This window comes from Gopherus evgoodei, chromosome 3 (genome assembly GCF_007399415.2).
Source record: "Gopherus evgoodei ecotype Sinaloan lineage chromosome 3, rGopEvg1_v1.p, whole genome shotgun sequence".
Taxonomy (NCBI): domain Eukaryota; kingdom Metazoa; phylum Chordata; order Testudines; family Testudinidae; genus Gopherus; species Gopherus evgoodei.
In genome coordinates, this window is record NC_044324.1 from 159113937 (window position 1) to 159132132 (window position 18196).

At 46.6% G+C, this 18196-nt stretch overlaps 1 protein-coding gene across 7 annotated transcripts in view; it reads left to right on the forward strand.

Moving 5' to 3' along the window:
- The window catches only part of LTBP1 (latent transforming growth factor beta binding protein 1), a 364113-nt gene that overhangs the window by 245990 nt on the left and 99927 nt on the right, over positions 1 to 18196 (forward strand). For all 7 annotated transcript variants that reach the window (XM_030557132.1, XM_030557134.1, XM_030557133.1 and 4 more), the window contains 4 exons: positions 490 to 609; positions 4592 to 4714; positions 6645 to 6767; positions 9738 to 9860. In XM_030557132.1, coding sequence (XP_030412992.1) covers positions 490 to 609; positions 4592 to 4714; positions 6645 to 6767; positions 9738 to 9860 — 489 coding nt within the window. The remainder of the gene's footprint in view (positions 1 to 489; positions 610 to 4591; positions 4715 to 6644; positions 6768 to 9737; positions 9861 to 18196) is intronic.

The following is an 18196-nucleotide window of genomic DNA, read 5'->3' on the forward strand; positions in this document are numbered from 1 at the left end:
AAGAAGGGTTTTTGCAGGTTTATATCTCACCCCAGGAACATTTTTAATACTCATAATACCCTCAGAAATTCAAGGTCGCCTCAAAGAGAATTTTCTATTTTTAGTTTATTTAAATGGCAAATGGGCTGAGCTACACAGAGGTAGTCAGGTACCCTCAAAGCCATACATGTTATATGTCCTTCACTACAGAACCACTGTCAGCAACTCCATAATTTAATTGTGAAGCTACAATGATTACCCTTGTATCTTTAATCAATTTATAAATAAAAGATCTGATCCACAGCTGATATAAATCTGTAGGGCTCCTTTGACTTCAATGGAACAGGGCTGACTTACACCAGACGAGAAGGACTTCAGTAGAGCTATCCTGATATACATCATCTGGTTCAAAGTACACAACTTAATATATAAATGCAGTTATAATAATCAGACTAGTTTGTTCTTCAACAGTCTGTTATTATTCCGACCTAGATTTTCTTTTTTTTAAAGATATTGACGAATGCCTGACCCAAAGTATTTGTCCAGATGAACAATGCATTAATGGTCCTGGCTCTTACCAATGCGTTCCTTGCACAGATGGATTCAGAGGCTGGAATGGACAGTGCCATGGTATGTTCTGTAGTATTTGTATCCCAAATATTGTTATATTTCTGTTTTGAGAGACTGTGGTGTTAATGAAAATGTGCGAAAAAGGCCTCCTATTGTTACTGAAATAGAAACTGAAGGTAGGTAATATTTCAGAATGATTTCTGGTCTTGGAGAGAAAGGGAGTCAGCCAAGGTTTCCTCACTATAGAGCAATGAAAATTAAATTTAGGATGTAAGTATCATGAGCTATAAAAGTGGAATTTTAGAAATATGAAAATACAGAACTTTAAAATTTTAAGAAATTTTTAAATTATTGATATGCTAGAATGCCATTGTTAGGGTTAGTAAGCAAGTGGAAAAACTTGAGATTGCTATAATACTTCAGTGTGAATGGCGTGCTGTTGAAGAAAATTCAGATACTGGTTCACAAAGCACACTGACATCTTTTAATTATCAGTATTTCCAGCAAACCATTCAGCACACCTCTAACAGTTTCACAGCCATTCAGTAAGGATCATTTTTAGCTCAGGTTTTACGGATAGATTTTTCCCACTCCCTATTACTGTTTTTTTCCCAGTTGTTTGCCTTCCTTTTTTCAAGGACATTGACATCTGTTTCTGAAACTGATAGCAAAGGGCAGTCAGAGGTGTTGTGTAATAATTGTACAGTGCTACTTGTCTTCTGGAGCTGAGAGTACCACCTGCTGGATTAATTGAAGCAGGATTGCATTTCAGTTGTGAGGGACGTGATTTGTGTGTGTGTGTGTGCACGCGTGCATGCATGCATAGGTGTGTGTACATATATGCATACGCACACTGTACTTTGTGCAATGATTTGGGACTCTTTCTACAACACAGATTTCCATTTACTGGTAAGTAAAAAGTTGCCTCTTTTTAGATATTCATTTTTTATATATAGTACAGTTGAATATACAGCTTCAAAGGTGGTCTAGGAAGAGTGCATATTTTCTAACATTAGGCTTGATTTCCATACTGCTGCAGAAATAGCTTTACAGAGATAATCCAGTTCAAAATACCAGTATTCTAGTGCAGTCCCAGAATTACATCACTTACATTTTTCATTTTGCCAGCCAGATTATTAGAAGTGCAAGCAGAAATGTTAAATCACTGCATTACTCGCCCAGGGTCACAAACTTAACTGCTTGCTCCAAGCAATAAATCTCTGTTTCGATTTACTGAAGTCATATATAATCTTTTATTAAAGGCATGCAAAGTACTCTTTCCTTTTCTCTTGTTTCATGTAAAATTCTAAACCACATATAACCAAGGCAGTTCATCCACACTTTTCATTATATGATCAGTCTTCATTTTCTGCTTATCCTGGACTTGAATTCCATTCAAAATTATCCACATGAACTTCAGGAGGTCTAATGGGGACAGATTTTTCCTTCTTAACTCAACTCTGTAGCTTTATAATAAAGTGACCTTTAAACAATATGGCAAAAATCCATCCTACTCTATCTGAGAAGGTATTTATAGGCAAACTTGAGAGTCCCTTCTGCACTCAGCCCATTGGTCAGATTCTTGATGAACCTTCATACCAATTGCCATTCTGTAGTTTCCCTCTGCAAGTCAGTTTTCTATAGTTCTTTTCCCTATTCTTGTTCTCCATTCCTGCACTCCTTTTAATTGATCCCTTAGGAAACAAATTCCAACAATCCCAGTGCTCTTTAACAGTACAAATTATATCCTCCAGTGTTTTAAGAAGGTAAGCATATTATTTCATTTTAAATGTAGGTAGGTTTACATGTATACGGCATTAGGAACTGTGTGGGATAGGGACATCGAAATCAAAAACATATGGGCTGAAATTGAAAATCACATCTCATCCTCAAAGGAAATCTGCACAACACCTTCAAAAGATGAGCCTGGAAAGTTAAATTCATAACTCTGCAAAATACTAAAAATCATGGGCTTAATAAGGACATTGGATTTATGGCTCATTACAGCAATCGGTAACCCACTTATCCTCCTTTGTCCTATTACTGTAGAGGTGTTACCTGCCCAAGTTACCTTGCAAGACTGGTCTCTTGCATTATATGTTCATTCAGAATCTGTTCCATGTTGTATTTAGCTGTGACACTCTGGTTACCTTTCCCAGACATGAAGGAGAGCTCTGTGGCAACCTGCAATTGGCCCATGGCAGCTGACTCAGGCTTGTGGGGCTCGTACTAAGAGGCTGTGTAATTGTGGTGTAGATGTTTGGGCTCGGGCTGGAGCCCGGGCTCTAGGACCCTGTGAGATGAGACGGTTGCAGAGCTCTGGCTGCAGCTTAGCTTTTCAAGTTTGAATCAGCTGGCACAGGCCAGCCCTGGGTCTAATTGCAACAGAGAGATACCTGGTGTAAACTTGAAAGCTTGTGTCTTTTACCAACAGAATTTGGTCCAATTAAAGATATTACCACACCCATCTCATTGATACAAGGTCTGGGAATTATTATAATTAGCCTGAGTGGATTGATTTAAATAAATGCAATTTGAATCAATTGTTAATTTAAAAAAAAACTTGATTCTAATAACCAATTTTAATCTTTTTGTTTCCATTTTTAAAAAAAATCTATTGTACATTGAAATAAAAATTGCTGATGTGATTAGTTTACGAACTATTGATTTATATTATAAAGTTGAAGCAAATTTCAGTAAAATGATTGAATAAATGACAGAAGCAGCATTGAGAAATTGTCACATGCCACCTGGATTTTTCCATTGATTTTCCTGCTTTCTTTACACCAAATGAGTTTTCTAACTTAGAATAAATTAATCCAGGCCTGGAAAATGTTCTCTCTACACTTACTACACTTTCTACACTACAGGCTAGTGAAGGAGAAAAACTGGTTTATCACTGCTGTGAATTCTATATCTACATAGCCAGCATTCCCCATAGTACAGTTGTTCACTTTACTAATAATTCCTGCAGCAAAAGTATTTTTTTTAACAATTCTCCTCATTTCCTGAAATGTATTATGGTGGACAGGATTGATGAATGATTAGCAGATGCCCAAGTCACAGTGCCAACCCCATCATTTGTATTTGTATTTAGACACCTAATTTTGTAATTGGATTGAGAACATTGTGTGATATATAACAGAGTGGAGTAAGTGCTTGCTCCATCTGTTTCTCCACTGCCCGCAATTTAAATTTGTCTTTAGTTCTCTCTTTCTGCAGTGTTTTCTGGAGTTCTTTCAAAATTTCAACAGCATCAGCAATATAATATCTATCTCTAGCTATCCTTTTCCAGTTGAATTCAATATATTCATCATGTCTTCTACATTTCTTTTTAGTTGTACGGTACTATTTTTGGCAGTAATGTTGCTACCTACTGTGTCAAATGTTTCTTAAAAAATTGTCATTGGGACAGGTTGGGTATTAACAAACAGTTGAAAATTTCAGCCACCCAATTCCACTCCACATGTTTGGGTAGAATAAGTTCTGACTTTTTTCCTGAATGTTTCCCACAATAGCAATTGGGGGAGTGCTAGTATTTGCAAGACACTGGCAACTGCTAGCATTTTTTAGCAGTGTTGTCTGTGCTTGCTAGGAATAAATCTGTAGAATACAGGAGTAAAAATGCCAGCTCCTGTGGACACCTGATCTGCACTCAAGCTGCACCAGTGTAAGCAACAATGAGCAAATGAAGGGGGGAAAAGATTAGTGTAGATAAGGATAGTATGGACATAGCTAACTCATGGTAGAACTGTGCTTTGAAACTATTCACCAGCCTAAGCTAGAATACAGTTCAGGGATCAAGAAATTTTAGATCCATGTGTTTAACAAAAAAAGTGTTCTAATCTATACTGGATTAGATTTTTTTTTAAGTATGATTTGGACAAACTTTAGCTGGTCCACAATGGCTGGCCAAATCATGTCAGGACCCAGTTTAATTGGATCCATGTTCACATACAATTTAAATACCATTCTATTTGAAAGCCCATGTAGATAGGAACTAATGCATATATATATATTCATGCTTTCTTTGTATTCACAGATATAGATGAATGTCAGTATGGCAATCTCTGTACAAACGGACGTTGTGAAAACATCGAGGGATCTTTCAGATGTACTTGTAGCCAAGGTTATAAACTATCTGCAGCAGGGGACCAGTGTGAAGGTAGGAATGTGGCTAAAACTCAGAATAATTCATCTAATGATTCTATAGCATTTTGCATCCAGTAGGACCCCAAATGCTTTACAAAATAACTATTAATGCAAAACAACAAAATGTGCAATGTAAATCCTGCATAGTTAAAACTTAAAACAAGTCAGAAAATTCAAGAGCTAAAGTTTCTGTGCTAACTTGGCCTTGCTGTGCATTCTGTATACTTTGTAACATATATTATAAAACATTATGATATCTAAGAGTATCAATCTAATAGTCTAACAAATACAAATAAACTCATGTAGATGTTTTAGGGACTTGCTGTGGAAGCAGGAGTAACCTGGGGATCTGTCCTTCAATCATCTTTTTATTACAGATTTATACGATACCTAGGACAATGGGGCTACTTGGTGGTACTATTGTAAAAGGAATAATACTTATTAATGATAATTTATTTCAGATTTCATGTCAAACTTAAACAAATTTTAGGAGGAGACTGAGGGGCTTGGAGGAGTAGCTCAGGAGGCAAGACAGTCAGAGTTTAGAGGAAATATTTAGGCAAAGCTAGACTATGTCCTCAGAACCCTTTATGGAAAAACACACTTACCAAGCTAGGCATACATGGAAAGTTGGCCTTTCCTGAAATGCACACCTCTAAAATAAGGACCTGATCCTGCAATGTGGTGCATGTGTCTAGACACTAGCCAGTCAGTTAAGTCAGTGGAGGTTCATAAATGTTAAAGCCAAAGGGACATGATGTTTATCTCATCTGACCTCCTGTATAACACAGTCCAAAGAACCTCACTCCAGTAATTTCTGCATCAAGTCCATCATTTCTTTTCGAGCTATACCATATCTTTTAGAGGAACATCCAGTCTTGATTCAAAGACTGAAAGTGATGGAGAATCCACCACATCGTTTCACAGTGGTCTGTCCATGCATATCACATTGCTGTTGGAAGATATGAAATGGGTATATCTCTGTTTAATCAAAACCAATTTTGATCCACTGCCCCTAGGGTGGACCGCAACCAGCTAACATCTTTTAAAAAATGTTAAAGCTTGTCAATAGTAGGTGCTAAATATTTTTAAACACCACCAAATTAAAACTTGTTAGCTAATGCAGTTTTTTAAAAACATCTTTTTTCCAAGTTAAGCAAGCATTAAAGACCACGCTATTCCAATAACACATGACTCCCTAACATCACTACGTGGTAATGGTTCGGTACTGACTCATAGAAACATGTGCTACCTTCTGAATCAGCAGTACCACTTCCTGCAGAGTCCTATCCAATTTGAGTATCCTATCCGAATCCAAATGTTGACCTGGGCTGACCCCACTTAAGTTTGTGAGAACTGAAGAGATCACTCTAAACACTGAGAGATTAGCAGTGGCTACAGTAACAAAGAGAGACATTTGATTCATCATAGTTGCAAGATTAATTCTAATATAGAGCAACTGTTTAAATAAGAAAATCTAATCTTTATGTAAAATTTGACAGTATAACAGCCTGCCAGTGTTTGCTTGAAAATCACATCTTGTTAGAAGGTGGTGATTCTGTTGGACATTGTTTTGTGTGTGTTGCTGACACAATGGGCCAGTTGGCTCATTACCTCAGCCAGCTATGTGGGAGATGGAAGAAGCCCTCAGGCAAAGCACGTGCGTGTGCGTGTGTGCGTGCATGAAGGACAAATGAGTATTGAGAGACAGAACCGTAAATGAAGCCAAGTCTGAGGAGAAGTCTTAGGCTGAGGTTTCATCTAATACTATTTTGAACTTACCTGTTCGTTAGTAAACCAAACCAAAAGAAAAGTGATTTTCTTTTGACTCTTCAGTTTTCTTTGAGTGGGATGTGGACACCTTGTGCTTCAAAAGAGGCATTTTCAGAAGCATGGCATTGCTATTTTCTTTTTTAGATACACATTTTTCTTTCCATTCGTAGATATAGATGAATGCCAGCAACATCATCTCTGTACAAATGGGAATTGCAGAAACACAGATGGGTCTTTCAGATGTATGTGTAGCCAAGGTTACACATTATCATCGATGGGAGACCAATGTGAAGGTATGTATGTGACTTAAAACTACTTGTGGATTTTTTCCATGAGATCCTGAGTATTCCAAACGTAGGCACAACCACTTCTGAGAATGGAAAAAGATGTTTTTCTCCTCCTCTTCTCAGTTCTTTACTATCTGATTGATGGTCTCTATCTATACCACCACATATCTCATGTTTTCTCACACGCACAATTCCTGTCACCTGCACCTATGGCTCCAACAGGAACTTGAGGAGAATAATTTGATTGTTTCTTTTGAGTAAGAAAATCACCTCCTTGCTCATATTCTAAAACAGAGGGCAGTATTCATCCCTGGTTACAAATGCTTCTGCCATCATAGAAAGTCCACCTGTGGGGGCTGTCTGGGTTACAGCTGCTTCTGTGGCTGGCTTGGGGGATTGCAGTCAACCACCACAACCCTAGACAGAAGCACTGGCAGAGTGGCCTGGCTTAGCTCCTGTGGAGCCCAGTGGTAGTACCCCTGGGGGGAACGGGGAAACGGTGTAAACGCTACCTGCCCTTCCCCAGAGGTGAATCCTTCTGGAGCTCAGCAGCCTGCTCTGTCTCAGAAGTGCAATTTGCACAACAATCGTACAAAACAGAATAAATAAAAAATACACAGCAAAATCCAGAAGATATGCTGTAGAAAATGATCTTCTTATCTTTTGGTGATATCTCAAATAAGATTTCGGGCCGGATATTAGCAAATTAATACAATAATTAATTCTGGTATATTCTCTGTCCTTGCTTATTCTCATTGCTTCTTGACATTCTTATATGAGCTTCATCTCAAGAAAACCTTCAGCCCAAGGGGTCTCTCTCCAGGTTTCAAGAACAGTTGTTCTGGGTTATCTTAGAGAAAAACCCTCAGATGGTTTCACTTTGGAGTAGACACAGACACAAAGAGGCCAGAGTCTTCCCAGCAGTTCTTCACATACAACTCCTAGATCTTTAAATCTCATATATAGAACAAGATTGCACATGAAGGAGCTTTGGGAAATTCTGTTCAGGGGCTAGAATCAAATAAGACATGCAGAGAAAAAGGAAGATACCATCTCCACAATGATTCACTACCTCTGTTGGTGGGAAAAGAGTAGCCCATGTAGGTAGTCATAGGATCTTCCCTTCACAGACTAGGATGCCAGCTTCTCTTGCAATTCATGGAATCTAATGTTTTAAGAAATCAACGAAAAAAAGCTCTATTTCTTTGGGTTTTTGCACTCTGATCATAGGAGCTATGAACAGTTACAATGGAAGACGAGGGGGTTGTGTAGTATGTTAGGATTAATAAAATTTCGCTTTGAATGAATTTGGCAGAAAACATTATCTTTTTGTGGGGTTTGGCATTTATTCAGTGCAAAGGAGTTAATTTTTTCACTTGCTCTCAGTCAAAGTGAATTACCATTTAAATAAACCATCATTTTTTTCAGTTGAAAATATGCTATAAATATAAAACACATTCATGTGAAATCAAATATGTTTATCAAAAGTTCACATAATGTCATCATGATTAAGTGCAATTTCATCTGAAAAAAGAACTTTCGCATATGCAAGAAAGCTCTTAAAAAAATAAAATAAAATAAAAAGATTAAATCCAAAGATCAGAAAGAGCCTTATGTGCTTTTATTGGGTTCACATCCAAATGGAAAAGGCGGCATCATTTTGGTCTGCTAAAAAGTCATGCATAAAAGGTCAGAATAATAAAAATCCATCACATAAAGCTGTTTGTTTTGTGTATCAAAGAAAATCCTATCTTCCTGTAGCCTACATACTCTTTTTTCTACTTTATCTTCTTTTACTTTCCGTTTTCCTCTAAAACTAGTGAGACACAATCATAAAACGTTAAATAGCTTCCTTTGCAGTAGTGAAATATAGTATCCATGTAATGTAAGCATTTTGGCTATAATCACTTCTTCATATTGTCCTGTAACAAAATAGCTGATTTATTGCTTCCTTGCATTTATCAAAAGCAGCAAAGAGTCCTGTGGCACCTTATAGACTAACAGACGTATTAGAGCATGAGCTTTTGTGGGTGAATACCCACTTCGTCGGCTATCCCTCTGACACTTGCATTTATCAGTGTATCATTTCAGCTGCTACCGTCATATTAATTTCACAGTGGTTGAGGCCCTGATTCTCAGCTGAGACCTTATCCCAAAGCCTAGTTACGTCAATGGAAGTCTTTCCAATGACTTCAAGGGCTTTGGATCAGTCCATTAGTGTAAATCGATATAGCTGTATTGACTTCAGTGGAGCTATGTTGAATTATACTTGCAGACAATGTGGACCTGAGTGTGAATTCTTAATATCATTACCAGTTTATAAAAGTTTGCATGGTGGCCCAGTAGTGTCCAAAACAAACAAGTTCAGAAAGTACTGAAGCTTGAATTCAACTCAATTTACAAAAGGTAATCAGGCAACATAGTTTGTACAATTTATGGAGAAAGCATAAAAATCTTACATATCCATGTGGAACGGATTACATAACCTGGGCAGCGTTCGTTTATAAAAACTGCTTTGAGTGAGATTACAGCATCTTATTGAATGACAGTAGATTAGTTTGTATTGTTTGCATGTAATGGAACTAATGTTGCAGAAGCATCATAGTGCTTGTGTTGCATGTACATCAGACTCTGTATTTGCATCACTGTGGAGTTCGTGTTTTCTAAATGTGCACATGCTTTAGGTTTCTAAGCCATTGAAGTTCTTGTAGTGCAATAGCCCCACAGTTCACATGGAAATGGAGGAGAATTTTGTATAATTGTCTCATGCATCTAGAGGGAGAGAGTTGTCTCAGTCAGCATTACGATCAACATTGTGTGGGCACTCTTGCTATATTTAAAAATTTGTTATTTTTATTTAAATATAGTAAATATAAGCTGTTACCTCAAGTTAATATACCAGTATTAAATATGTCACTTTCAAGAGTTTATTTAGTTTTGAAATTATCTAATTTTTTGGCAATGGTTTGATTTCAGACATTAACGAATGCCTTCAAGACAGTGATATTTGCCTTAGAGGAAACTGCATTAATACTGAAGGTTCTTACGAATGCACTTGTCCAGATGGCTTCCAGCAAATGGCCAACAGGGGATGTCAAGGTATAGTCTGATTCGGTTAAGATATCTGATGAATGTTATAAATTATAGTATAAAAGAGAATCCCAAATCAACAGGATTACAGGCACCTTCTTATCCTTCTCTTCTTGCTATAAATAATCATCTGCTGTGCCACAGGCAGACTTCCCTATACATTGAAAAACTGTTCCAACAGGCATAGTCTCAGCCTTCATATCATGAGGTAGGAATTCTTTATAAACTAACATAGGGTTAGAGTTGTGTCTTCCCAAGTCCTGAGAGAGATTCATTTTGATAACACAGGTTGTGCTGAAAATTACAACAAATCATTTTATACCATTTTTATCAATGTTGTAGATCTGTTAAGCACAAGATTTAAAAAATACAACAGGAAAATAAATGAAAAATAAGACTACACAATTAGGTATATTTATTTTGTATCTTGTTATAATTAATAGCTCTTCTTAGAGTGCTTGCTCATATCCATTCCAGTTAGGTGTGCGCGTGCTGCGTACACATTCGTCGGAAGATTTTTACCCTAGCAACACTCGGTGGGCTGGCAGGGCACCCCCTGGAGTGGCGCCGCTGTGGTGCCGGATATATACCCCTGCTGGCCCATCCGCCCCTCATTTCCTTCTTATCGCCCGTTGGTCGTTGGAACAGTGGAGCGCGGCTTAGCTGATCTCCACCTCCTTAGCTCATTTCTAATCGTTATTGTGTATATAGTTCGATATTCTATATTTCTTCTTCGAGTGATTGCTCATATCCATTCCAGGTAGGTGTACACGCCGTGCGTACACATTTACCGGAAACTTTTTACCCTAGCAACTCCAGTGGGCCGGCAGGTCGCCCCCTAGAGTGGCGCCACTATGGCACTAGATATATACCCCTGCCGGCCCGCCCGCTCTTCAGTTCCTTCTTACCACCGTGTCGGTTACTGGAACTGTGAAGTGCGGCTTGCTGTCCTCCACGTACCTAGCTCTCCTGTACTTTGTTCGTAGTCATAGTTGTAAATAGTTCATAGATAGTTTGATAGTATGTTAGTTAGTTGTGTATTATATATAGTTGTTTAGCTTGTTCGCGGGTGGGCCGTTGCCCTTCCCGGCGCCCGGCACCGGGCTCATGCCAGGCTCGCCGGGCTTCAAGCAGTGCTCGGCATGCAAGAAGCCGATGCCTACTAGCGATCCCCACGATGCGTGCCTCAAGTGCCTGGGGGAATCGCACATAAGTGAAAAGTGCCTCGCACAAAGAAGGAGAGGGATCAAAGACTCCGCGCTCTCCTCATGGAAGCAGCACTGACTCCGGCACCGGCAGCGCAGTCGGCCACTTCTACTCCGGCACCGGACCGCGCTGACACCAGCAAGACTCCCCGGCACCGACCATCCCCGGCACCGGGAGCAGATCCACGACCCTCGGCGTCTGCAACACCATCGAGGCAGGCCCGAGTGGAGCGCCCGGCACCTACCTTGGCCGCAGCACCGCCTGCAGGGCTGCTGTCGACTCTGGGTCCGGAAGGTCCGTCGAGTCCAGCTCCTCCTAGTTCCCCCTTGAGATCAGGGGTCGAGCTGTTAGTACCATCGACGCCGGAGACCTTTGCCTCGGCACGGGACTTGATCGTGCTAACGGAGCCATCGCAGCCTCAGATGGCACCCCCGGGACGAGTAACCTCCAGAGGCAAACCGATGCTAAGAGCGCTGTCTCCAGAATCCCGGCACCGATCACCCCGGAGACGTGAACGCTCACACTCGGGGCGCCGCTCGCAGTCCCGGAACCGTTCTCCCAGGCGGTACCGGTCGTACTCGCGGCACCGATCAGTATCGGCACGGTCCCGGTCTGGCTCCTCTCACCGCCGGCACCGAGACTCTAGGAGCCATTCACCTCGACGTTCGGCTCCTCGGTCGACCTCCCGGCACCGAGCCAGTGGTAGGTCCCGATCCCAGTCGACCTCCCGGCACCGCATCGGTGGCAGGTCCCGGTCCCCACTGCCATCCCGGCACCGTGCTGATCGAAGGTCGCGGTCCCGCTCCCGGCACCGACCTCGATGCAGATCCCGCTCCGGATCCCGGCACCGGCTACCTCGCCGTTCCTGGTCCCGATCCTGGCACCGATACGGGTCGCAGCACCGACCCTCGGCACCGAGGGGAGCATCGAGTTGGCGTACAGAGGCACTTATCAAACAGGCTCAGCGCCTCCGTGGCCTTCCAGGGAACTATCTGCGTCCTCTCAGGTGGACAGCGCCTATGCCTTGGGCCAGGACAGACACTCGGCCCTGTTCCAGGACCCTCCACCACAGGAACGAGGGCCTCAACAGTGGGGGTTTTGGACCCCATGGGCGTATTCCCAAGCCCAGGGTCCACAACACGTTGCCCCCTGCCCTGCGGCGGAACGCGGGCCACCGGAGGCGACGGTGTCTAGACCCCCTCCCTCCCCGGAAGCAGACGGCAGGTCCAGCCACCAGGACCCAGAGCTCCCTCCAGTGACGGAGCTGCAGCCCCAGATAGAACCCCCCGTGGACACTCTGTTGCCGAGGGTTTCCTCGTCGTCTTCACCAGATGAGGCAGTGGCGGGTACCTCGTCCTCCAGCCCTCCCCCGCTAGATCTTAGGGCACACCAGGACCTCCTCCGACGTGTGGCATAGAACCTGGACTTGCAGGCAGAGGAGGTCTCTGAAATCGAGGACCCGGTGGTGAGCATCCTCTGCACCGATGCGCCCACCAGAGTGGCCCTGCCCTTTATCAAAACAATCCAGGCCAACGCAGCTAATATCTGGCAGTCACCGGCCTCCATCCCTCCGACCGCTCGAGGGGTGGAAAGGAAGTACATGGCCCCCTCGAAGGGCTATGAATACCTGTACGTTCACCCGACACCTTGCTCATTGGTGGTCCAGTCGGTGAACGACAGGGAGCGCCACGGTCAAGAGGCCCCAGCGCCCAAGTCGAAGGAGGCGAGACGAATGGACCTCCTGGGCCGCAAGGTCTATTCGGCGGGGGCACTGCAGCTCAGGGTCTCGAATCAGCAGGCCCTCCTTAGCCGCTACTCCTTCAACTCGTGGGTAGCGGCGGGGAAATTCGCAGAGCTCTTACCACAGGATGCCCGCCAGGAGTTTACCACCATCCTGGATGAGGGCAAGAAAGTAGCGAGGACATCGCTACAAGCCTCTTTAGATACTGCGGACTCGGCCGCTCGTACCCTGGCCTCGGGGCTCATGATGCGCGGAATTTCCTGGCTGCAGGTCTCTGGCTTTCCACCGGAGCTCCAACATACTATCCAGGACCTCCCCTTCGAAGGCCAGGGCCTGTTTTCCGCTAAGACAGACCCCAGACTAAAGGACCTTAAGGATAATAGGGTCATAATACAGTCGCTGGGGATGCATACGCCTGCGACACAGCACAGGCCATTCCGGCAGCAGAACCAACAGCAGCAGCGTCGGCCGTATCCTCAGTTCCGTCTGCGGCAGGACCTCACTAGGCGCCGTGGCAGGAACAACCGCCGCAGACAGTCAGGTGGCCAAACAGGGCAGAACCAAGGCTCCGCAAAGGCCCCTCCTGGACCCAAGCCTTCATTTTGAAGGTGCGCCCGAGGGCGCAGTACCAGTTTCCCCTCCGGATCCTTCCCCGCAGTTTTCCAACCGTCTTTCTTTTTTCCTCCCGGCGTGGACCCAAATAACATCGGACCGTTGGGTCTTGCGTACGGTGCAGGCCGGTTATCGCCTGCAGTTTTCTTCGCGCTCCCCCCACCCCCCACCCACCATCCTCATCCCTCTTCAGGGACTCCTCTCACGAGCAATTCCTCCGTCAATGGAGCCATAGAGGAGGTTCCAGAGTGCAAGAAGGGTAAGGGGTTTTATTCCCGCTACTTTCTAATCCCCAAGTCCAAGGGTGGCCTCAGGCCCATCCTCAACCTGCGGGAACTCAACAAGTATATGGTGAAGTTGAAGTTCCATATGGTATCCCTTGGAACCATCATCCCATCCCTGGATCCCGGAGACTGGTACGCTGCCCTCGACATGCAGGACGCTTACTTCCATATCTCCATATTCCCCCAGCACAGGCGTTTCCTCCGCTTTGTGGTCCACCACCGACATTATCAATTTGCAGTCCTCCCATTTGGCCTCTCCACGGCCCCGAGGGTGTTCACGAAATGCATGGCAGTCGTCACCGCACACCTTCGGCGTTGCCGCATTCACGTGTTTCCATATCTCGACGACTGGCTCATCCGGGGCACATCGGAGCTGCAGATCCGCGACCACGTCCGCAGGATCAGCAGCCTCTTTGCTGCCTTGGGCCTCGTGATCAACGTGGACAAGTCTACTCTGCTCCCCACGCAGCGGATAGTGTTCATCGGGGCCATTCTGGACTCTACCCTGGCTAGGGCCTAGCTCCCCTTGCCCAGGTTCCAGTCGCTGTCGGCCATCATTCTGCGCTTGCAGGCAGCCCCGCTGACCTCTCTACGAACATGTCTGGCCCTTCTGGGCCATATGGCAGCCTGTACGTTCGTAACGGCGTATGCCCGACTCCGCATGAGGCCTGTTCAATCTTGGCTCATCGCGCAGTAGTGGCCGGCCAGACATTCGTTGGACACAGTCGTCACCGTTCCTCAGAGGGTACTGGACTCCCTTCAGTGGTGGTTGGACCAGTCCGTAGTCTGTGCGGGGCTTCCGTTTCATCCGCCCCAGCCCTCGGCATCCCTGACTACGGACGCCTCAGATCTGGGCTGGGGGGCGCACTGTGGCGCCCAGAGAACTCAGGGCTTGTGGACCCCTCAGGAGATGGACCTCCACATCAACATACGAGAGTTGAGGGCGGTCCGTCTTGCTTGTCAAGCGTTTGTCCATCTCCTCCAAGGTCGTTGTGTCGCGGTGTTCACTGACAACACGACGACCATGTTTTACATCAACAAGCAGGGCGGCACCAGGTCCTCTCCCCTATGTCTCGAAGCGATGCGTCTCTGGGAGTTTTGCATAGCCCATGCCGTTCACCTTTCCGCCTCCTATCTCCCGGGAGCACGGAACACTCTAGCGGATCGACTGAGCAGATCCTTCAGCTCGCACGAGTGGTCCCTCCGTCCGGACGTCGCCCTCTCACTCTTCCAGAGGTGGGGTCGTCCCCGGATGGACCTCTTCGCGTCCAGGGAGAACAGGAAGTGTCGAGCATTCTGCTCCTTCCAGGGTCGGGAGCCAGGGTCTATAGCAGATGCCTTCCTGATCCCATGGGCAACCTACCTGTTTTACGCGTTCCCTCCCATTCCGCTGATACACGGGGTTCTCCTCAAGGTGCGCAGAGACAGAGCTCGGGTGATTCTCATAGCTGCAGCATGGGCCAGACAGCATTGGTACCCCATGTTACTGGACCTCTCAGTAGCCAACCCAGTTGCCCTGCCCCTACATCTGGACCTCATCACCCAGGACCACGGCAGGCTATGTCACCCGAACCTTCTGTCTCTGCACCTTATGGCATGGCTCCTGCGTGGTTGACAGGCTCCGAGCTACGCTGCTCTACCCCGGTTCGGGAGGTTCTCCTGGGCAGTAGAAAGCCTTCCACCAGGGCTACTTACTCGGCTAAGTGGAAGCGTTTTTCCTGTTGGTGTTCGGAGAAAGGTCTTCTCCCTATGGAGACTCCCATCACCACTATTCTAGACTAAATCTGGTCCCTCAAGGCCCAGGGTCTGGCGTTGTCGTCCCTCCGGGTCCACCTAGCGGCCATCTCTGCGTTTCATCCTGGAGTGGACGGGTGTTCTGTCTTCTCCCACCCTATGGTGGCGAGATTCCTGAAGGGGCTGGAGCGTCTCTATCCACAGATCCGCCCTCCTGCCCCTTCATGGGACCTCAACCTGGTCCTAACTCGGCTCATGGGTCCTCCATTCGAGCCATTAGCTACTTGCTTTCTGCTCTATCTCTCGTGGAAGACGGCCTTCCTAGTGGCCATCACCTCAGCTAGACGGGTGTCAGAACTATGGGCCCTCACAGTAGATCCCCCATATACGGTCTTCCATAAAGACAAGGTGCAGCTGAGACCACACCCTGCTTTTCTTCCCAAGGTGGTCTCAGCTTTCCACATTAACCAGGAGATCTTCCTCCCCGTCTTTTTCCCAAAGCCCCATTCGTCCCGCAGGGAGCAACAGCTCCACTCGCTAGATGTCCGTCGGGCGCTAGCATTTTATGTGGACAGGACCAAACCGTTCTGCAAGTCCCCCCAGTTATTCGTGGCGGTAGCGGACCGGGTCAAGGGGCTACCGATTTCCTTGCAGAGGATATCTTCCTGGGTTACCTCCTGCATCAGGACCTGCTACGACCTGGCCCACGTTCTGATGGGCCGTGTGACTGCTCACTCAACCAGAGCACAGGCATCATCGCTGGCTTTCCTTACCCGCGTGCCAATCCAAGACATTTGTAGGGCGGCGACCTGGTCATCGGTCCACACGTTCGCTTCCCATTACGCCCTGGTTCAGCAGTCCAGAGATGATGCGGCCTTTGGCTCTGCAGTGCTCCAGGCCACAACCTCTCACTCCGACCCCACCACCTAGGTAAGGCTTGGGATTCACCTACCTGGAATGGATATGATCAATCACTTGAAGAAGAAAAGACGGTTACTCACCGTTGTAACTATTGTTCTTCGAGATGTGTTGCTCATATCCATTCCACACCCGCCCTCCTTCCCCACTGTTGGAGTAGCCGGCAAGAAGGAACTGAGGAGCGGGCGGGCCGGCAGGGGTATATATCTAGTGCCATAGTGGCGCCACTGTAGGGGGCGACCTGCTGGCCCACTGGAGTTGCTAGGGTAAAAAGTTTCCGGCAAACGTGCACGCGCGGCGCGTACACCTACCTGGAATGGATATGAGCAACACATCTCGAAGAACAACAGTTACAACGGTGAGTAACCGTCTTTTCTAGTTAGTTTTCTAGTTTTATTAGTTCTTGGTAGTAGTTATTATGTATAGTTGAAGGGGATCGGGGATTAGCCCCTTCTGCTCACCCGGTACCGGGGCCCATGCCTGGTTCACCGGGATTCAAACCGTGCTCGGCCTGTCATAGGCCGATGCCTACAGGAAACTCTCATGACTCCTGTCTCAAGTGCTTGGACAAGTCCCACCTCGCAGACAAGTGCCGCACCTGCAAGGCTTTCAAGTCCCAGACGAAAAAGGAGCGGGACATTCGTCTAAAGCAACTCTTGATGGAGGCAGCTCTAACTCCTCCATCTTCGGCACCAACTGCGGCACTGGGGACAAGTGCCTCCTCCGCACTGGAGCGCACGGGTACAGTGAAGGGTCCTTGACACCAGCCATCACCGGCCCAAGCTCCTGCCCGGCACCGCTCTCTCTCTCCCCAAGGAGCAAGAAGCATAAGACTCCTACGGCTCCCATATCTACGCCACAGTCAGAGCGCATAACTAAGTCGGACCGCCCAGCACCATCAACTGCCACGGCACCGATGGAATCAACGGTGCAGAAGATGGTCTCGCAAGAGCTGTCGAGTCCGGTGCCTACCAGCTCCCCGGCACACGCCGTGTTTGAGCTTACCGTGCCGTCCACGCCAGAGACGTTCTCCACGGCATGGGAGTTGATTGCCTTTATGGAGCCCGAACTGCCTCAACCCCCAGCACTGCCGGTGCGGCTTGTTCAATCATTAGGCAAGCTCGCCCTGATGAGACCATCCTCGCCCGGTGCCACTGAACGTCGCCGATCACGGTCCAGGTCCTGCAGGCACTTTCGGTCCCGTCATCGATCCCGGTCCCGACGCCGCTCGCAGTCCCGGTACCATTCTCCATGTAGGTACTGGTCGTACTCGCGGCACCGTTCAAGATCCCGGTCGCCGACCCGATACTCTCGGCACAAATCCAGGTCCCAGCACCGCTCGCGGCATCCTACCTCTCGCAGCCGATCTCGTCGCGGGGATTCAAGGCACCAGTCGACCTCCCGACACCGCACCGGTCGCAGGTCCCGGTCTCACTCCTGGCACCGGTATGAGTCCGCTGCCGCGTGGAGACAGATTGAATGGACGCAGAGACCCTCCCCAAATGGTCTCAGCTCCTCCGTGGCCTTCTCGTCATCCATCCGTCTCATCCCATGCGGACAGTGCTTCCTATGGGGATTCGAATACTCACAGCAGGTTAGCCCAAGGAACCCATGGCCTGGACCAGGGACCTCATCAGTGGTCCTTTTGGACACCTTGGGCTTATCACCAAGCCCAAGGTAAACCTGCTGTACCATCACCCTCCGGTCCCTCAGAACACCGCGTGCCAGAGGCCACTGTTAGCAGACCTCCCCTGGCTGGTACGGAGGAAGCTCCTGCCCGTGCACCGGACCCACATGATCTTCTGGCTCCGGAGGTGCCCCAGGATCAGGAGTCAGTACAGGACCCACTC